At 38.7% G+C, this 22,968-nt stretch overlaps 2 protein-coding genes across 5 annotated transcripts in view; both read left to right on the forward strand.

The window, feature by feature from the left end:
- Positions 1 to 22,968, forward strand: part of LOC136244388 (52 kDa repressor of the inhibitor of the protein kinase-like) — a 46,793-nt gene that overhangs the window by 9,699 nt on the left and 14,126 nt on the right. The window contains exons 2-3 of one of the 4 annotated variants that reach the window (XM_066035965.1): positions 3,292 to 3,500; positions 3,580 to 5,071. The exons of the other annotated variants lie outside the window; for them this stretch is intronic. Coding sequence (XP_065892037.1) covers positions 3,323 to 3,500; positions 3,580 to 4,112 — 711 coding nt within the window. The 5' untranslated portion in view covers positions 3,292 to 3,322 and the 3' untranslated portion in view covers positions 4,113 to 5,071. Of the gene's footprint in view, positions 1 to 3,291; positions 3,501 to 3,579; positions 5,072 to 22,968 lie in introns of those variants that run through there. 4 annotated transcript variants of the gene reach the window in all.
- Positions 4,394 to 5,023, forward strand: LOC136244014 (uncharacterized). The gene has a single exon (XM_066035543.1). The coding sequence runs from the start codon at positions 4,394 to 4,396 to the stop codon at positions 5,021 to 5,023; it is 630 nt and encodes a 209-aa protein (XP_065891615.1).

Genomic DNA, 22,968 nt, shown 5'->3' on the forward strand with positions numbered 1-22,968 from the left:
ACACAAAATTATCTTACACAAAGGGATAGTTATAAAACCTGGAATGGAATGGAATCAATCAGGCTTCATTACAATTCACAGCCACCATAGATAATATACCCCCCCCCCTCCCCTTGGATTGGAAACTGTGCCGCATGCCCATAGACTTTGTACAAGAACCGATGTCGGGCTGGTTTTGTGCCTAAGCAAATTTTCAAATGGTGGACTGAATGACTTTATCTTTAGCATATTTTACAAAGAATCCTTTAGAGCCTTGTTTTTTTTCCTGACGAAACCATTGAAGGGAAGTGGGGGGTGCAAAACCTGCTGGTGCTTACTAGTTTCCAATCCATATTATCTACCATCACACATCGGTTGACCATTGCAAATGCTGGCAGATTTCAGAACCCTAAAAAGGTTAGCACGAGCAATCGCTCCCATTGACACTGAGGTGTATTATAGTCCCTCAGGAACAGGCAAAACCTCTGCATTGGTAAAGACGACCAAAATAGACACAATCCAAAACTACATAATCGTCATAGCAACAGCTTTCCGCCATTTTGAATGGGGCGAGTATCAAAAATTATGATTGTGTTACATTATGATGAATAAAGCTTGAATTAGGGGTTACTGTTGAACAATTGGCGGTGGAAGTCTTCAAGGTTGTAAATTGTTTAGAGGCCAGTGGTTATCGAGTAGTCTCGTCCCCAGCCGCCCACACACTCAATCACGAAAAGGTCGTCTGGTGACATTGACCCACATTCTTGGCCCTGGTGAAAATAGTGGAACAAGCGTGATTTTAGCATACATTCATGCTTAACATCAAATAAACAAACTTCCCAGCAGCTTGACTGAGTGATGCTTAGGAAATCTCGCTAGTGTGAGCGGTGATCACCCATTTACACCTTATGTACGAGAACCTTCTTAAAAGTCGATTTTTAATAGATACAGACCGCAAACAAGAACTATATAGGCTATCGCCCGTTTATGTTATTTCATTCTGTTTTGGTAGCTTTGATGAAGACAGGTGCACACTGTGGCACTCAGTGTTATCTGAGATGTCACTTTTGTGACTACTGCAAGACAGGGTTCCCAAAACGTGCTCCAAAGCTAACAAAGGAAATAAAGCACACATATAAAGCATGGGATTGTTTGCATCAAAAGGTACATGCACATCTGTGTTCTCATACATGTATGTATATATTGACATTCAGACTACAACGTGCACAAAGTATGTTCAACATTTACACAAAGGTCATCAAAGTAAATGGAAACTATAGTGGGTACTGATGGAACTACACATTATGTATACACATAACATGAATAACTATTAACTACCACTACATGAATACTAGTGGAATACCTTCCTGCAGTAGTAAGATGGATAATCCTGACATAATTTTCTTCAAGAAATCAGGACTAATTCAGGTGATTGAGGTAAAAACATCAGTGCCATTAAATTTTCCACACAAACGTATAGAAATGTCACCAGATGCAGATATATCACCATCTACAATGCTTACCAAACAGGTGTATTTTCTATCAGTTGAATATAATTAATTACACAGAAGATAAGCTCCCACATAATGGTGGTTACATGAGAAGGATGAGTATTTAAGTTACGGTCTGTATTGGTAGTAACCACTCTACGCCACGTGTTATACTAGTGGACTATTCCCCACCCCCCTCCCTTCCCAATACAATCAGTTTGTATGTAGTAGGGCTGGGACGAAGCTTCGAATGTTCGGTGGTTCGAAGGTTTAGTAAACTTCGAATTTTAAAAGTATCTTACGAAGCTTTGTAATGCACTCATTGTTTACAAAAGAATTACAAATAAAAGTCGTTGTATTTATTGCAGTTGCTTATTGATCTTGCGTGATCAGTGTTAGTCTCATCGTGGGTGCCACGCTCACTTTTAAATGATTACAGTTTAGCTTGCTACCATAGTATAGCCTTGAAACACCTTATAAAGTGATAGATATTGCAGGAAAATGTCCGTTTAGCCATTATTTGGTGTTTACCTATGTATGATTGCAGTATAGCGGACACGCCCATTTGCAATCGATCGATCGTGTCATTCAGTACTGCTGCCAAGCACTTTCCAAATGCTTGCAAACTTATTAAATAGGACTAGAAAGATAAAACTTAAGAAGGATGTTAGTAAGTACAAGAAAACCTGTAACTTGAAAGCTAACACCGAAGCTTCGAATGTTCGAACATTTTACAAGTGAATATTTGAAGGTAAAATTCAATATTCATCCCAACCCTAGTATGCAGATATGTAAGAGGCTGCAAAGGAGGTTCGACCCTCACATCACTACACAATTCAGTTAGGACAGCACCCATGAAGTCTCTCAACTCATTGTGTTGGAGAGTGGGGAATCCCCCTGTGGGGCAATCCATGGCATGATCAAGAGTAAAACCTTAACCATAATGTAAATAGAGGATATAGCTGTTGGCATGTGATCTTCTGTTCTCTTTTAATTCATCCACCACATCTCTTGGATAGTAGTATGGCAATTCAAAAGGTATTGCCTTTTCTGGTTTTCCATGTGTCTTTACTACTTTAAGGTGAGTAAATACTGGCTCCCTCTACAGTATGTCAGTTAAAGAGTAGCATTAGTTATATCCAACTATCTAGTCAAGAATACACTGACACTCACTTTAAACACTCATCATTAAGGTTGTCATAGAAAAAAATTTAATTTAGTGTTACGTGCCTGTACTGTTAATCGAACTATCACTCTGGAGTATCGATGTGTGCCTGTGACAGTTTTTTAACTTAAGTACATTCCACTATCTACCACGGTCTTTTCTGCAAGTTCATATCAAACTATTTTAACTCTTTCCCATTGTTTTAATATCAGGAAACACATACATACGTAGCACTGTTGTTATCTACCACTTCTTCCTGACAATACATTGGCTACTACTAGCTGCGCAGTCCATTAAAAAATATAACTTACTATAGTGCAAATCATCATAAATGTCCAAAAGTACTCTTATTCTTTAATTTTATGATGCTGCATACTCGTTGCATATATAAACTTGACTTTTTGTATACCATTTTAATACTAGTTGTTGTATTTGATTTTGAATTTTCAAGAAGCTATAGTAATGCAAAACCACTAATTGACTGTTCTATTAGAATTGCATTTTTTTTTTAAATTGATTTATAGCAGAAACCAAACACTATTAAGTCTTCATAATGCTATTAAGAGTAGACACAATATAGACAGGTTTAGCGGGAAGGCGTGGTCACCTTACGTCACGTAAAAAATCACGTGAATTATTGATCCGCCATTTTTGTAGGGCAAGACGGTGAAGGTTGTTAGTGTCGAGAATGCCGTCCAGTTGCAGTGCCATTGGCTGTACAAAGCGAGCAAGCAAAAAGTATGGTATTAAGATGTTCAGGTTCCCGAAGGATGCTGAAAGAAGACATTTGTGGACTCAAGCACTGAAGAGAAAGTTTTGGGAGCCGAATAAACATTCGAGGCTTTGTGGAACTCACTTCATATCAGGTAACTTTAGTGTTTTTTTGCACACAGCAACAGCAATTTGTTAAAACTTCTATTAGTCTGAATTTTTTCTATCACATAGGAAAGCCAGTGAAGCTAAGAAATGATCCAGATTATGTCCCTTCTGTTTTTGTCTATTCTGGAAAAGCAACAGCTACTACTAGTAGAAATGTATCTCGTTGTAAACGATTAATGCAGCGACGTGAGCGTCAGTATGCTGCAAAGCGACAGAAGGGTGTTGGTGCTAAGCGAAAGACTGCTTCTGTGCCTCTGATAACTGAACAGACTGACCAGCCAATGGAAATGAATTCTGCAAGAGAAGAAGAAAGGGAGATAGAAAATCATGATCGTAACAGTTCTGCACAAGTTTGTGAACAGGCAGTGAGTGATGGTGACCAAAATGGTATTGAATGTGAAGGTAACAATGAGCTCCTGCAAAAACTGGAAGGTATGGAGCAAACTATTTTGTCACAGCAGGAGTTAATAGCAAATCTAAGTTTTCTTCTTATGCAAAACAGCAGCATGTTGAAACAAGTGTTAGTTCTGCTCTACAGACCCAGATGCAAACCATTACATTGCAAGAAAACTTTATTTCACAATTTCAAGCTAGTTTGAAGGAAGCTACACTTTCTCCAGCCGCAAAGCTGATGAATGAAGATGAGCAAACGCATTACTTTACAGGGCTGTCATCATATGCATTGTTGGAATCTCTATCAAACCTGTTAACTTCAGCATTTTAAAAAATCAACTCTAATCATAGGAATCTGTCAAGCAAGGACAATTTGTTATTGGTTTTGACAAAATTGAGAACGGTGGTCCCCAATAAGGAATTGTCATACAGATTTGGCATTTCTACTGGAAGAGTGTCACAAATTTTTCATGAATGGATTGATATAATGGCACGGGAATTACGCCAGCTAATAGTATGGCCTGATCAGCAAATGATAAGGAAAACTTTACCAAGTTGCTTCAAGCCACTTTATCCAAGAGCAACCTGCATAATTGACTGCTCAGAGATATTTATAGAGAGAGCAAGTTCCCTGTCAGCTAGAAGTGAAACTTATTCTAGTTACAAAAGTCATAACACGGCAAAATTTTTTGTTGCCGTGAGTCCAACAGGAGCTATTATATTCATCTCAAAATGTTGGGGTGGACGTGTATCGGATAAAATGATCACTTCTAAATGTGGATTTCTTGATAAAATTGTCCATGGTGATTTGGTTCTTGCTGACAGAGGGTTTGATATTGCAGAGGATTTAGGACTAAGAGGAGCTTCACTTGCCATCCCAGCATTCACTAAGGGAAAGCCACAATTGTCCCAAAGGGAAGTAGAAACGTCTCGAAAGCTATCCAATGTAAGAATTCATGTGGAAAGAGCCATTGGACGAATGAAATGTTACAAGATTTTACAAAACGTCTTTCCCATCTCACTATTAAAGATATCTCAGGAGGAAGACTATGCTACTATTGACAAGATTTTGGTAGTAGTTGCTGCACTATGCAATCTACAACCACCATTAGTATAATTACATATTGCACTTTGTACCCTTTAAACTAAGTATACTGTACACTTATTTTGTGAGCAAATATTTAAAGCACATAATATTATTACATACACAACATGACATCCATAACACATTTGCACAATGACCTAACTATTTTTACAGTCAGAACAAAACCATGATCCTTTTGGTGTACGTTTAATCCCTACACATGGAAAGTGGAACCAAGTGTATGGACAGTGACTACCTTCACACATAATCATCTTGCCAGATTCTTCCTTTTGGCAAAAACAGTACAGTGGTGATTCAGTACTAGGGGGTGAATTTGCTATGATAGTATCCTCCAATGGATGCTCAGTTACCAATTCCTGTATTATGTTGTTAACATAGAAAGTAGTTAGCTTTGTAAGTAGCTTCTCAGTGAAATTAACATCCGGTAAAACCCTTTCCATTGTAATTCCTTGAGTAGTCCATACTACCAAGTCACAATATTGCCTATCTGCAATGACAAGCTGGCCTTGAATTTGTGTATAATATGCATGGGAAGTTATGATACCATTTACTCCTAAACACGATCGCGGTTTTCCTCTAAGATCATTAGGATGTGAATCTTTGGCTGTAAATGGGCATTTAATTTCCAGTAATCCCTTCCCCAGACAGCATTCACATTGGACAAACCCATCTGGACTGGCACCTAAGTGAGGGTACAGATGGTTCACCATGAGCCCAGCATTTACACATTTAAAGTTAATGTGTGCAGTTGACATCTCCTTAATATAGTCTTGCCTGGCTAAATCTTCATGATCAACTCCCCATCGTATAGCAGGTATATGGCTAATATTTGGTTTAGAGAGTAGCCGCCTCACAACAGTAGTAGGGTTAGTCTGCTTTTGCATTGCATAAATTTTATGGAAGTCTGATGCAGTTAACCTGCCTTGTCTCTGCCGATACCACTCATCAGAATTTCTTTGGTCTCGGGTACAAGATTCAATTCTTGAACAGTCATCTTCAGATAGAACTAAAGAGTAAAATAACTGTTCAGCAGTACTAAGGGTGTCTATCTCATTAATAGTGCGGGAAGCTTCCTTAAAATATTCCAGTAATGGTAACGGTAGCATTGATTCCTCACATTGAAGAGAGCAAAAATCTGATGACTGTAGTAGTGTAGAATCTTCAATGTTCTCCCCATCTTGTAGGTCCTTATCCTGTCCTCTGTGTTGTTCCTCATTTCCACCTGTAAATTGCTGGTCGTCCTCTTCTCTGTCTTGTATCCTGTCATGCTGATTATTTTGCGCTCCTGTATGCTCCTCAACTTGCCCACCTTGTTGCTGCTCATTATGCTCTGAAGTACGTCCTTCACAACATTGATCTTGCTGTGATCCCAGTTCCATGACATCACTTTGAGATGCAGGTTCAATTATAGTAAACAAACAAGCACCCGGTATTAAGTCAAACAATTCAGTGTACAGCTTATCAGAAGAAATCACAGGGGCTTCATGTGGACCACTCTCTGCTCTCCTCTTCACTGCTGGAACTTCTGAATCCTCTGTACCCCCTAGTCCTCTTTTATAAATTGGCTTAGTGAAATTTATACACTGAATTTCTTTAGGGGTAACCTACATTTGGTATAAGAAAACAACACTGTAAACGAAAAAGAAATTCAATAAAATAGATGGCTAAACTTACACTAGTTTTGAAATTCCGGTTCCATTGGCATGGTAAAGACGTTCTGGATGGTCTTGTATATCCCAACCGGTTAGCAGCCTCCATTTTGAATAAGATGGCAGCTACATGACTGCAAACTTCTCCAAGCCTGTGATGATTATTTAATCAAACTACACAGTTGCTACATGTTGAACAACTTACCCAGCTTTACATTTGCAGTGCCCATTCCGAACATATCCTGTTTGAGTTTTTACTATTATCCATGCCTCATGAGGATTGTTTGCTGAATTCTGACTGGGGTTTACCTTTGCTTTTAGTACACTCCATCCCTGTCCTGCATCATAGTGATAAACAGTTCGTACGTGTTGGTTGTAATAATAGTTGTATGCTTCTAAGGATTTGTAAGCATCTAAGTTCTCCTGCGTGTACACCCCCTTGCTTTTGATTAGATAAGTGTATAAGTTACCAAACTCCAATTCTGGCCACTTAGTCAAATCCTCGGACCACTGCTCCTCATCTATAGCAAACGGGTCATCAAGTTCATGACCATTAATCTCCAATTTTTCTAAATAGCGCTTTCTTTCTGAATATTTAAGCGACACAAAATAAGTAGACAACTTCTGCCTGCTACTAGCCATCTATAACTCCACTGCTTTTCACAGAACCTTTCAGAGCTTTTGCCCTACAAAATGGCGGATCGATAATTCACGTGATATTTTACGTGACGTAGGGTGACCACGCCTTCCCGCTAAACCCGTCTATAGGCCCACACATTTACCAAGTCATTTTTCTATAATCACTCAAATAAACTTTTATTTAATGATCTTGTAATCAGATAAAATGTATATTTAACAACACTACATACAGTTAAGAACATAATATGAGCACCTTCAGATACCACACATAAAAGCAAAACTTTATACCACACAATTTTTGGATAAGACAAGTTTCAAAGAAATTACACTCGTTCAGTAGTCGAGACACGTCTATGTGATTTGTACTCTTTTAATGCCACTTCTAATGCACATCCAGGAGTGTGTCCTTCTCTGTAGGCTCTCATAATCTCTCTTGTCTTTCTGGAATACTTTATCAGGTCAACAGATGTGCTATCAAGAGCTGGAATAATTGTTTTCTCTAATCCAGATAAAAGGGTAATCACAGTGCTGCCTTGTGTACTGCTTGGCAGCCCCCCAGCATCGCTGGATGGGGTTTAATTCACAATGGAACTTTGGGATAAACAATACTCTATGCTTTTGTCCAAGAATATACTTCTCTACCTTTGTCTTCTCATATTTAAAATCCCACATTTCACCTAAAACGTTTTGCATGTCTGCGGCAACCATTCCTTTGACATTGATGTGGCGATCTATAAGAACCTGACGCATCCCTTTAGGAGTTCCATTATCAAGCACCATCCCATACAGTATTTCTCATTTTTGGTTGACAACCACTTGGCTTAACATTCATACGAGATACAATCAATGCATCATCATCGTAAGCCGTATGTCCACTGCTTTGATCAAACAAAAATACAAGGTTGTAATTCTCTTGCTTTATCTCAGCAATTGTAACAGCTTCTTTCACTTGCTTCATGAACTTGTCACTGTCCTGGTAGCCTTCGTTATCCGCACCATACTTTAACAAAAAATGGACTTCTTTTTTTACATTGGGATGTATGCACTTGACTGTTTTATATTCTGTGTCATCGAAACGAAGGTAACCATTGTATTCCTCAATAAAATCACTCACCATCAATACCTTTGCCTTGCCCTTTGGGCTTAATTTGTTGGCCCCATTTCTCTGCCCATGCCCAACCTTGAGCATCATTAGAGTGGAAGATACTTTCATCATGATAAATCAATACCAGTTTCTTCTTACTGGAGTCAGATTCTGTGAATACTTGAACTTCATCACTAGGCTGTGGAGACTGCGCATGAGTTGTTTCCAAAATATTCATCTTAGTGAGGAAAAGTTTTCGATAATCTACCACATCCTGCCTCTCGTGCCCATCAATGTACACTCCCTTTTTAGTTGATGATGGGCTAAATCCAAGCTTGTGCAACCAACATGTAGCGGTAGTAGTTGATACCTTTTTAGGAGCCTTCGGATGGTGGTTTCCAAGTAGCGGAAGCAAAGTGGTGTTTAACCATTCACATAAACCAGTCGCAGTTAAATTTGGCTTACCTTTAACAATAGCATTCTCCCTGATCCATCTTAAAGCAATATCTTTATATTCCTCATCATCTACAACATACCTGGAATATTTCCCCTTAGCGGTGTCGCCAAAGCAACCCTTATTTGAAAGAAACTCTGCTCTCCACATGCGAATTGTTTTTTCGTTAACACCTAGCAAAAGACTTACTTCCTTTGCTGCTGTCTGAGCAGACCAAATCTTTCCCTGTAATTGTGATATATCATCATTGCCATCATTTGAGTGTCTTCTCTTTGTTAGGTAAACAGCCAATCATCATAACAATGTTTAGCACCTTCGCTAGATAGCTCATCTGTATAATCAGCATCGTCAGAGTCTTCTTCACTACTGTACTCGCTCGTAGCACCGCTTAATGGTCCAGGCAATTGAAAACTTCCGTCTAAATTATTTGCTGAATCTTCACTGCTATACTCACTTGTAGCGCCGCTGAATGGTCCAGGCAGTTGAAAACTCCCATCTAAATTATTGGCTGAGTCTTCAGTAGCAGATTCTTCGATACTTCGTAAGGCCTTCTGTCGCATTCCTTCCGCAAGGCAAATCAGAACCTGCTTGCGTTTCCTTGATACTTTTGATGCCATGATTCTGTTGAGTGACAGTGCTTTAAAATACAAGCACAAACGAATCAAAAACTTGTAAAAAAGGCCGGCAGAGCAATAGTGCGCGAAACAATAACAAAACCGCGAGTGATGTAAACCATGACTTACCATGGAAACCTGGTCACATCAAAGGCGCTACGCAATCTCCCATTGGCTAGACTTGAACATGCAATAACTCCCCAACCATACAGGCTATCTTCACCATACTTTAACAGCAGCGCATCCATATAAGTGCCATTACAATCAGCGAAGATTGGCGTGATAATCGCAATTATGAGTGAGTTAATTAAATTCAATGTTTTGGACATTTATGATGACTTGCACTATATGCACTGCCGGAACTGACAGCCCTGTAGTTTGGTCACATTGTGCTACAGAAACAGCTCCCACTTATCTCCGTTGTGGCCACGTGCATACACCTTGTATTTTCTGTTTTTAACAGCCTGCAGCATTAGGTCATCACGCCAAGCAGCCAAATTAGTAACGCTGTCACTGGAAGTTGTTCTTGCATACAAAAAATGATTGGCAACTACATAGATGCCAACAGCATCGAGAGGCAAGCCTGAGTTATTGAAGTGGTGTAGTATCCGTGACACACGTACGAGACATAGGCAGATCTGGGAGACACTGTTAGGGGGGTTGAGGGTAAACAACACAGCTGGAACCAGCTGTAGTAGGCTGAACTTGATAGGCAGTGTATAGACAGTCTACAAATGTGACTGGATTTTGGAAAAACGATCCAAATCGCACATTAGAAGTTTCGAGATAAACGGTTTTAAAGAATTGAAGCCAGCATAACTCTCCAAGGATAGCAAGCACGCGTATGAAATTTACACAAAAGATGCATCAATCTGTTACCTTTCAAGCCACTTCCAGTACTTGTAGCTGCTTGTACAGTTTCCCGCCAAATAAGATAGAAAATCTGAGCAGTTGGACGAGCGAAGTAGTATCACGAGTGCTCACAAAGGGGTGGAGGCTGGGGGGTGGCGGGGAGGGCAAAAGGTAGGCCTCAAAATGGAGGCAGACCACGATTGGAGTCCAGACACGAGATTACAGGGCTGTGCTGGCTCCTTAGTGGCTGATATGTAGCAAAATCTACAGAGAACACGTCTGGCCAACATTATAAGGCTGTCCACCGGTAAACCACTGATTCTTGCCAAGCCATGTCCTTCACAAGGCCTGAAACCGCCATTTGGGCACTCCACACCACCCAGAAAAGACGTCTATTAAAACCAGCCTCGTGTAGTTTGAGTAGTGCTGAGGGTCAAAACTTGTAGTACGATAGTGTAGCTAGCCACTGGTGGTGTTAGTTTGATTTTGCCTGATATGCGATTTGGTTCGGTTCTGTAAAATCTGGTCACAAATGTTTCTTCTTGGTGTTTTTCCATTGGTGCTGCAACCATGAACAAGCCTCCAGCTTGTCAACACAAACATTTTTGAGCCCCTATCAACTTTTCCATCTTCCTCCGCCTCTGAGGTGTACAATTTTTTCATGTGACTCCCTGGACAAATTACTGCCTAGTCCAGTATTTCATTCAAATTTAAAAAGATTGTACATGATGTCAATGTAGCAATGATGAATATGATTATTTATTTTAACAACTAAGTATGTAATTGCAATGGCTAGGAAAATGTTATGTGTAAACTTTGAAAATGTATTGTGAGATACAGAAAAGGTTGTCCTTTATGTGACAAAAAAAAAACTACTGCAATTATATTTTGGAAGGCTCAGTCTCACATATCAATGGTGTTTAGCCTAGTGGGCTTGTGCAGAGTGCTTTTTGTACCTTTCTTTCCAAAACCCAAGGTATTACAGGTGGCCTTCAAAATTATCTCCTTGTTGTTGACGGAAACTTTAGAATTCTTTACTTCTTGCTCAAAGTAGTCCCATAGTTTTGTAAGTAATTACTTCATTTGGCTGTTTAACTTGTTTCCAAGAGAGTTTCGCTCCACACTCGCTGTAAACTCATGCCCAGACCCAACCCACTGCATTGTAGTACTCAACTCAACGAAGTGGGTTGAGTCTGGGCAAGAGACCACACTCACTGATGCTGCACTGGACACCATATTCTCAACAATTAAGTGCGCACCTGTAACATGAGCTTATGAATAAATGCAGTAGCTATAGCATGCAGTAGCAGCTGCAAGCATTAGTAGAGCAGCAAAAAGAGCTCAAGTCTAGCTGGTATAGTATAGTAGCAAACTACAGTACACAAGTAGTGTAGTAGTAGAAGCAGTATAGCAAGCAGTAACTAATGCAGCAGGGGGGCAGTAGCAATGTAGCAATAGTAGCAGGAGTAGTACACATCCCTAGGGATATGTGTGTGGGGAAACATGATGCCTGGGGAACATACATCACTGTGACACGTACCACTAACATATAATACATTACTATAGTTCTCTTAACTTAGATACATGCAGTACAGCAATGTTCACAAACTTCCTTGTGAGCTCATGTACTTATGATGAAAATATTGATGATTATTTATTATGATTTTTGATTAATATTTGTACATAATACCATACCTGTTTCACTGCCCGTACAAAAGTCTCAATAGTAGCAGTGAAATTTATCCCGTATTTCACTGGTAGCAGTGAAAAGGTTGTAATTGCAATTTCATTGGCTAGAATTTATGTTAACAATGTAGCGCCAATTAGTGTTGACGCATGTTTAGTACATAGTGACAAATTGCATACATAGCAACGCTAATGCACAGCATGCGTATATGCAGCGAGTATGGTATTAACTGGGAATAGCATGGGTAGCAGTGAAATTTGGGATAAATACCACGAGTGTTGTATTGGAAATTTACCATTTCCAATACAACACTCGTGGTATTTATCCCAAATTTCACTGCTACCCATGCTATTACTAGTACAAATTAACATTGATTATCATGCAATATAATCATGCAATTAAATTGTCACAATCTTAAAAAGGGTCCAACTTGGATGGCCGCTCTGTGTTGCTGCTGCCGAACCTTAAATGTGTGGTGAAACTGCCCAGTGGTAAGCTCAAGCTAAATCACTGGACCAGACTCTAGTTAAAAATGCTATCTTGGTGTGAAATTCATGTTGTTGGAGGTCTGTCACTCTTTCATAATGAAAGTGTATCCGCTTTTATCACCAGCATCATTATAACAGGACAATAATGAAGATTGATTCCCAGAGATCTTAATCATGATGGCATCTAGCCACTTAGAAAGCTTTAATAAGCTGTCGTCAGGTGTTCTTCCTGAAAAACAGTCATACAATGGAATCTCTGCAATTACTCCAAGTAGATTATATAATTCAATATTACCAACTGGTTTCTTCTTGTTTTCCTTATCTGTTTGATCTGTATTTGGCAGACAGTTTATCAGTATTTTAAAAGAAATTGTACAAGTTATAAATACAAGAAATTGTTCTTCAGTAGGTATAGCAGAGACTACAGTGTACTTGGATAAAGTCTATACTATGACCTTATTTAAAGTAATCACTGACAAAACCATATGGTTATACACAAATGTGTAAACCTCTTCTGTGTACCAAAGTTTCAAGTAAAGTTACATTCTAATATTATGTGATTGTGGTCCTAGTGTTCACCATGAGAGTCATTCACACAAGAATGATTTTGAGGGTGACAACTAGCCCGCCACAGTCAATAGACTAACACCGTCACATGTGTCACTAACATAGTCCTGGGTATCAACTCTTGTAAAGGTCACTGAATTGTGTGACCTTGAGAGTTGATGCCTGGTTAGCTATGCTATACTAAAGCTACTTTTATAAAGCATTGAACAGTGATTTCTGCTTTTAAGTTTGATTAGGGATCATGGAGTGAAACAAGGGAGGTCATCTATACTAGGCTAGTGATCATTTAATCCCTAATTTAGTCAAGGGTATAGGCTGAAATAGGGGTTAAATATGATTTGTGAATTTATAATATTCAGAGTTACAATATATATATGTCCTGTATGTGTAATATCAATACAATAAATGCCAACTATACCAGTGTACTAATTAGCCCTTTCGCAGCTGTTAGGGGACGAAAAGACCCTGAATTTACACTGAGTAGAACAAAACACTGTACCTTCCACATACTTATGTATACGAGGGTGGGATAAGGGTTAACGGAATCCTTGATGCATAAAGATTCGAATGATGTATAGGTTTTCCACATAGTGACGACTGAGAAGAGATAAACAGCATTAGTTTCGGCAAGATGCTGTGTTTTCTATTTCAGGTTTTATTCTTGAAACTCCAACGGCCATAACTTCCATGTACTTTTGTGTACGGAGTTGGTACAAAGATCAATCAATTCGCCACGTGATGCCCAACAAAATGGCACCTGGTTTTTAAAAGTACGAGGTAGTATTACTGAGTTACAATCGTTTATAAATCAAGCATGGAAATGGTGATGTAACACAAAGGAGGAAAGTTCCGGATGCTATGGAGTGTTCTGGTCGACTTTTGGTGTCATCGCTGTTGTCATCGCCATTGTAAAGAACTGCCAGTGTGCGTTCCATGTAGAATAAGGTCCTTGTAGCACTAGGAGATGGAGGATACCGGGTAGAAGTGTTATTTATCACATATTTCAGATAATTTTATTCCCGTAATTCGGCTGCGAAAGGGCTAAGTATCCTTCAAGTAAGTCTCGTATGTAGTGTCTTTATGGCCATTAGCTGCTTGTTGTATAGATTATGCAAGATACTTTAAGTAAAGACTTTTCCAATTCCAGGGTAATCCATAATGTTCAATAGAATTTCAACCTTCGAGTTAAACATTGCATTGTGGTATCGTTCATAGATTTTCAGTCTATTTAATTCTTGCAATTCATCTACTTCCACTTCTAAATAAGGATCCAAGTTTTTAGGTTCCAGTTTTCCATTTCCTGGAATGATTCCAAGCAACAAGATGCTACCAAACAAATTTCTTAAATGTCTGGGCAAATTCAGAATAGTAATCAGTTTTTGCCACAAATCCCTATTTTGATTTTGCTCAACTTTGTCAACAGCATAACTTACCAAGTGTGGTAGGCTTAGTGGAACGGGCACACACTTGAAAATAACCAAGTGTGTATCCTCGTTTTGATATGCTAGCTGGCCATTGCAGGAATTCATCATTGATAAAAGTCACAAACTGAAAGAACTGATCATTGGTACAGCTTGAATGGGCACCTCTAAAAGATAGTTTATGTAAATCTAATGTAAAGGCTAGATTCTAGATAATGCATGACGTATGAATGTTAAAATGTTTACCTTCCTTGTTTCAGGTAGTAGCTACGGTGCTAACCTGAGTCATCTTTTGCCACGTTCTCCAGGTCGCTTCTGCCTATTGGCTTAAATTCCACCCTTCTCCCAGTATTCATCATTTTGTTCATTGTGACTTTATACAACATTTTATTGAGAATGTAGAATGAATGTGCATTTGTCCCTGCATTTTTTTGTTCTTTCATAACATCTTAAGCTATATAATTTGTATGAATGTTTTATAATATCAACAGCAGCATTCTATCTATTGCTGTGTCGAATATATGTGTTTGCAAGTATCATTGTTCTCTTCTACAGCTAAAATAGATCTAATCAAAAACAGCCAAGCTGTAAAAAAAGGTGCAGCCCCCAAAAAGGCCATAGTGAAAAAAGATGTGAATCCAAGGTGGCGGCCAAGAAATGGCTGTGATGGTAGGTTAATGGTTAAATTTTAATAACGACAATTCAGGTGAATTTGGTGCCAAGACCAAGTGGCACAAAATTCACCTGAATTGTCGTTATTAAAATGTAACCATTAACCTACCATCACAGCCATTTCTTGGCTGCCACCTTGGATTTCACATCTTTTTTCACCATGGCCTTTTTGGGGGCCGCACCTTCTTTTACAGCTTGGCTGTTTTTGATTAGATATCACTTCTTTTTGTATTTGTATACTGCAAAGCCGGCCTATGGCTGGCTTTGGGGCTTTTTTAACCCATGTGTTTTTTTCTTTACCACAGGAAGAAGAAAAGAACTTAAAGAAGATTTGTAATACTTCAATTATTTTTGATTTTATTAGTAATTATACAAATTATATACATATATTTATTACATGCCCATTATTCCCCACAGGATATTTTTTTCAGCTGATCTCTCTACTGGGTGACTTGAAATGTAGCTGAACTATATACAGGATGGTTTCTTTGTAGCTGAACTCTCTACAAGGTGACCTCTTCTAGCTGGTCTCTCTACAGGGTGATTTGTTTGCAGCTAAACTCTCTACATGGTGGTTTCTTTGTAGCTGAACTCTTTACATGATGGTTTCTTTGTAGCTGAACTCTCTATAAGGTGACTTCGTCTAGCTAAACTCTCTACAGGGTGCTTTTTTGTAGCTGAACTCTCTACAGGGTGACTTTTTTGTAGCTGAACTCTCTACAGGATGATTTGTTTGCAGCTGAACTCTCTACATGATGGTTTCTTTGTAGCTGAACTCTCTACAAGGTGACTTCGTCCAGCTGATCTCTCTACGGGTTGATTTGTTTCTAGCTGAACTCTCTACAGGTGATTTGTTTGCAGCTAAACTCTCTACATGGTGGTTTCTTTGTAGCTGAACTCCCTACATGATGGTTTCTTTGTAGCTGAACTCTCTACAAGGTAACTTCTTCTCTACAGGGTGATTTGTTGTAGTTGAATAACTTGAATTCTCTACAAGGTGGTTTGTTTGAGGCTGAACTCTCTACATGGCGGTTTCTTTGTAGCTGAACTCTCTACAGAGTGATTTGTTTGCAGCTGAACTCTTTATGTGGTGGTTTCTTTGTAGCTGAACTCTCTACAAGGTGACCTCTTCTAGCTGATCGCTCTACAGGGTGATTTGTTTCTAGCTGAACTCTCTACAGGTGATTTTTTGCAGCTAAACACTCTACATGGTGGTTTCTTTGTAGCTGAACTCTGTACATGATGGTTTCTTTGTAGCTGAACTCTTTACAAGGTGACTTCTTCTAGCTGATCTTTTTACCGGGTGATTTGTTTACAGCTGAACTTTCTACATGGTGGTTTCTTTGTTGCTGAACTCTCTACAAGGTGAATTCTTTTACCTGATCTCTCTACAGGGTAATTTGTTTGTAACTGAACTCTGTACAAGGTGCGTTTTTGTGGGTGATCTCACTGCAGGTTGATTTGTTTGTAGCTGAACTCACTAAAGGGTGATTTGCTTGTAGCTGAACTGCTTACATTGTGTCTAGTTTCTAGCTGATGTCTCTACAGGGTGATTTTTTTAGAGCTGATCTCTCTGCAAGTTGATTTGTGTGTAGCTGATCTCTCTGCAGGTTGATTTGTTTGTAGCCGATCTCTCTACAGTGTAATTTGTTTGTAGCTGAACTCTCTATAAGGTGATTTGTTTGTAGCTGATCTCTCTGCAGGTTTATTTGTTTTAGCTGAACTCTCTACAGGGTGATTTGCTTGTAGCTGAACTCCTTACATTGTGTCTAGTTTCTAGCTGATCTCTCTACAAGTTGATTTGTGTGTAGCTGATCTCTCTGCAGGTTGATTTGTTTGTAGCCAATCTCTCTACAGAGTAATTTGTTTGTAGCTGAACTCTCTATAAGGTGATTTGTTTGTAGCTGATCTCTCTGCAGGTTGATTTGTTTTAGCTGAACTCTCTACAGGGTGATTGCTTGTAGCTGAACTCCTTACATTGTGTCTAGTTTCTAGCTGATGTCTCTACAGGGTGATTATTTAGAGCTGATCTCTCTACAAGTTGATTTGTGTGTGTAGCTGATCTCTCTGCAGGTTGATTTGTTTTAGCTGAACTCTCTACAGAGTGATTGCTTGTAGCTGAACTCCTTACATTGTGTCTAGTTTCTAGTTGATGTCTCTACAGGGTGATTTTTTGTAGCTGAACTCTCTACAGGGTGATTTGTTTCTAGCTTTTCTCTCTACAGGTAGATTTGTGTTGATTTGTTCATCGCTGATCGCTCTAAAGGTTGATTTGTTGTAGCTGAACACTCTACAAAGTGTTTTATTTGTAGCTGATCTCTCTACAGGGTAATTAGTTTGTAGCTGAACTCTCTCCACAGTGACTTGTGTGTAGCTGAATTCTGTGTAGCTGAATTCTCTAGAGAGTGACTTAATTGTAGCTGAATTCTCTACAGGGTGCATGACTTGTTTATAGCTGAACTTTCTTCAGTGTGACTTGTAATGTTCTGAATCTCTATAGTGATATATTTGCTTAACTCTCCACATGGTGACTTGCTTCTTGCTTAACTGTCTATAAGATTAACTGTTTGCAGCTGAACTCCCTATAGAATAACTTGTGATGTAATAAAATTCTATTTGGAGTAAATAAATTAGCCGAATGCTATATTAGGGTGACTGTTCTATTAGAGTATCTCTTCCTGAGGACATTTTGGCACGAAGCCAGGTTAAACATTTCAGATCCAGATTGAAACAGTTTATTTTAATGTGATTGTTTAATTCTGTACTTGTATTGTGTATGTTGTTCTGTTTTTGTAATTGTATTTTTGTAACAGTAAAGATTGTATGTAAGGGTATCACCTTGTACAGGCACATGCCTTTTGTGTATCCCTTTAAACAATTTGATAATAATAATAATAATAATAATCTCGCATTTACTACACGGAGTTGGCTTTAGAATCATAACTCAGTGGTTTGTAATCCGATTCTTCTGTACTACTGCAAGGACTTTCTATGAAGATTATTCCAGCTATACACCAATTTTCAGCTCATTGCTCTAAGCGGTTTGCCTAGTAGGCGTGAAAACTAATACTTTTTTATTCGTAAAAATCAATCGCGTAATTGTGACACAGGTTGGGTTTTGTGTCATATCTCCATGGTCTTTATCTCGATTCCTTTCAAACCACCTAAAGGCACTCCTACGATGGTTACTCCATCTACATAGCAATTTTCCACTGATTCCATGAAGCGGTTTACCCTGTAGGCGTGACAACAAATCAATCTTGTTTTACGCGAATAATCGGTCATAACTCCTGAACCATTCATCAGATTTGTACCAAATTTGATGCTAGGATTTGCCGTTGGACTCCCTTTCTGTGTGTCAAATTTCATGGCGATCGGAGTACGTGTTTGCTTGTTATAGCAATTTTTGCAAGTGTGCGAAAAGACGAAGAAGAAAAAAAAACGAAGAAAAAAAATGAAAATTTAGCAGCTCATATCTCGGAAATGGCTTGAGTGATTTCCTTCAAATTTGGAATGTAGACTCCCCTGGCTGGCAGGCAACTGTGTAGCAAATTTGGTTCCAATCGGATAAGTGATCACTGAGATACAAAGGTGTGAAAATGACATTTTCGTTCTTCCTGTCAATATACTCACGGGTGTGGCGCACCGGCTTCTTGGGCCGCACGACACACTACCGTGTGTCTTGATCTATGTAAAACTAGATACTGTTAAAGAGACACTTTACCTTGACAAGAGAACTGTTTGATGCTACCATACTTGCAGATAAAACAAGGAATGTGGTATCATAAATATGCTTATAAGAGTAATGCACTCCTTTGCATATCCATTGCAATGTTCTCCCAAAGTTAAAAAATCTTATCTGACCATTTTTTGGCCTGTAATTCCCCATGTCACTTCAGTTTAGTACTAAAACATTATCTCACCATTCTACTGATAGTACCAGCTGCTGGTGGATGGGCAGAAGAAACAGCACTGTAGGCAAAATGTAGGCTTAGGCAGTTTAGGCTTTACTAAAGTCTCACCAGAATCCTTTCCCAAAAGGACTGCCATCTCCTTCTTCCCTCTGCTGCTCAAGAATGGTCATCAGTGTTCCATCATGGCCTTCTGTTGCTCCTTCAGCAGATCCACCATGGTTTGAGAGGCCCCACTATCTTGTATTAACTGATTATGGTTTACAACTTACTAGTTGGCATACTTTGCAGTGTAGAGCGAGATATATTACTGCTGTAACCACCTGTGAAAGTTTGCTATAGACAAGGACAGTCGGTTGTAGCTATCAACTTACCACTACCCATTGATGATTTTGCCATGTGCATGGATGATTGTCTCTTGGAGTCTGTAGCTGTGACAATGGTAACTAGTTAGATAAATAGACAAATGTTTTCTTACTAGGAGTAGTTATTATGTTATCCACATTGTCAGATCTATTAGGAAACTCATCAATTCCTTTTAAATTTTGAGTTAAATTGATCAGTACCTTGTGAACTGTTTTCAATGGGGGTCTAGATGCTATACATATTTATAGATCATGTCTGTGGTGACACACTTACTTTGGAGAGCTGTTGTGTTTTCCAGTGTAACTGCATGTATTTAGTTTTGATAAAAGTGAACAGAATTCGAGCAGGACTTGCAATACCTTCATACCCAATCACTGCAAAACAATGCATATTGGGTAACATAAGCATGTTGTAAAAAAATATTTATATGTCTTTCTGGGCATTGACTATCAATATCATGGCCTATGGTATGATCTCTAATGTACCACAAGAACTCAGGTAATAGCTATGTTCATGCTATCTATCAATATACCTGGTGACTAACTTGGCTTTTGATTGTGCTTTTTTATCTGCCTTATAAATAGCTATCATCATCTACAATTTCACCAGTCATTAGCAAGGTTTTTACCTGCTTTATGTTTATGTTTCAATACCCTTGGAAAAAACAATCTGCGCTTTGTTTCAGCCTACAAAACAAGCTGAATGTCTAAACAATGAAGTCTACTTAAGAGACCTAACATGCCAAAGTTTATCATGGTAGAAGTAACGATACTAGCTCAGAAATTACCTTCACAGGTTTATGACTCTAGCAACAATGGAATACAACACTTTCGATTCTCTGTAGTTGTCTTATGGGAGTATTAAAATAGGTATGACGCACTGCATAACATTAATATTTGTACCACTCGCCTGTGGGCAGATCAGAAGTTTTTGTGATATAAATAACTGCTTGATAGTTCTGTTTGTCTTTATGATTAATATCTTTCAAACGCAACCCATGCTTGTCTTTCTGAAATAAAGATCACAAGGTATGCAGGTGACGATAAAAATGAGCCCATGGGAAGAACAATCTGTGGCTTTAATAATCTGAACATCAGCTTTATAGCAACATTTACACTGTCTTGGACAAAGCATGTCATACTCTTAGTAGCTAGAGTGGATTATAACGGTTGGCCATCGGACATTTACTGACCACTTAGCTCAAAGATCGCCCAATTACCTACTGAACCGGTCAAGGATATGACCGACCGATTTCTGCTAAAAAAGATCGATATACTCTAATAGGACAGTCAGCTACTCTAATAAAACTATTCTGTCCAGCACTTCAGAATCACTGATGTTGTGGTTGATGGCACGTATGCAGAAAATGCTCACAGGGAGGAGTAAACAAAGTCGATGAAACTTCATCATGCATTTCATTACTTGGCTGTCTCCATCACCTCCAAAATTTGATACTGCAGTGTTTCTTTTTTTTTGCATTCAGTCACAATGTACTCCCGTCTTTGTATCAGGTTTAAGGCTCTAACTTATTATCTATCCCTAAGCAGGCTAAACAGAATGCAGGGACATTGTTGTGTAATGGTGTGCCATATAATTTTGCAACAGTGTTGCTCTGAAACATAGTATCAGCAGAGAATGACACTTAGTCTCTTCCTTTAGCATTTACCACACTTTATTGATACTTTAAAGAAATCTAGCTTCTCTTTTGGAGAAACCTGCAGAAAATAATCTACATCCTCAGTTACCTACAGTCCCAGTTTCTGTGGTATGTACCTGTTAAGAAATCATTGCAATGGCGTATAAGGAAACAGCCATAGAACACTGCACTTTGACTTTGCCCCATGGAAGTTAACATGCTTGTGGTGAAATATGTTACAGAACTTTACTAGTAGTGTTGCGAGCGAGGCATGGGGAGTGTTTGTTGAGGATAACAGTAATTAACACGTCATTGTGATAATATAAGAAACGTATCTAGATTCATAGCCATGTTAAAGTACTTGCAGTTCTGCTGTTATGAAACAATCTATTCCGCCATGTGTCTTCTGTGAACCATTTTACCCCTTTAACTTCCTAACAGATTATCTAGTTCAGCATTTTTTGCATGACTTTATTGTATTGTTTACTATAAGTTGTACATATTCTATGGTCATCTTACAGGTATTTGGTAGGTCATGCTTGACATTTTTTTGTATGTGGGCATTTCATACTTTGAGGCGATGATCGTCTGCACTATGATAAGGTTCTTGAATAACTTTTCAGAATGCTTTCCTTGTGTGAAGTTCAAGGAGTTTAAAAACTTATCTACTTTATCAATGAGGTATGCTGTCTCAAATACTTCACTATTTTGGAATCAGAGCTGACGACACTGTGCCTGTAGAATAGTGGTGTCAACATGTATAACCATATCTGTGCTGCCACCTTTTTTGGAAACTGCATGTTCAGATTGATGTGCTCTAATGTAAGCTTGTGTACCAGTATTCTGAAGATTATCTGGAGCTTGAAGGCTAACATCAACAGTATTTATTGGATCAGTTTGTGTTGATTCTGTAATCAATCCTATATCACTGTCAGTATTTTCCTCCAAATCAACACCTTGCTTTGGATGCTTTCCCTGTGTTCTGGTATGTTTCTTGTTAGCCAAATTCAGTTTGTGTGGCATGCTACTGTGCAAGGATTTCTTGCTGTATTTACAATCCTGGAAAAAAGTGTAGATTAGTGTAAAGGTATGATAAAAAGGAGAAGATGATGGTACTGCCTGGTAAGAACTAGTGGCATCCAAATAACATGTGTCCGATTAACTTTTCTTGTAGAAAATGGAGCTTCTCTTTAAGTATCTGTTCAAATAATTCTGTGGTTACATGCTGATATAACTGAGCTATGTAGACAACCAGCAGATGACAAATATTCTCTCCATTTCCTGGAATACTCATCAGAGGACTTTAGTTTGTGAAATTCTGACCACATTTTCTCACTTTCCCAGAAATCTTGTCTGTTGGCTTTCTTAAAGTACCCAAAATATATATTTTTAGTAGCACTAAGGACCTTACATAATTCTATTACCACTTCATGTGGGATTGTCCTACACCCCTGGAGAAGTATGACAATAAGGGGCAGTCCACAATTTTCTGCTTTTTGCGAGTATACAAGGAGTATTATTTTTTCTAACCCCCTTCCTGCTGCCCAAAGTGTACTGTATAATTGTTGACACATGGATATATTGTATAGCAGAACAAACACACAGGTACTTTTTTAATATTGCAAAATTCATGTATGGTATTTATTTTGTCTTTTAAGCGTCTTATCATTTTGATGCTTTTGAAACTGATACCCTGAAAGAAACATTCCTAAACACAGCAGGCATTAGTACCTGATGCACATTTGCAAATGTGCACATGCACATCACAAAGCCTATACATGTTGACAATGTTGTCAACATGTATAGGCTTTGTGATTCATAGCAAACCCAGTTGATCAATCATGACAATGAATAGCTTTGCTAGGGTAGCCTTGTAATTACTGGCACCATTACTACTTTGGACTTCTACTAGTAACA

This window comes from Dysidea avara, chromosome 14, assembly GCF_963678975.1.
Source record: "Dysidea avara chromosome 14, odDysAvar1.4, whole genome shotgun sequence".
NCBI lineage: Eukaryota > Metazoa > Porifera > Demospongiae > Dictyoceratida > Dysideidae > Dysidea > Dysidea avara.

What these genes read in the sequence shown, in the direction of transcription:
- LOC136244014 (XM_066035543.1), top strand. Translation starts at nt 4,394, where the DNA reads ATGGCACGGGAATTACGCCAGCTAATAGTATGGCCTGATCAGCAAATG.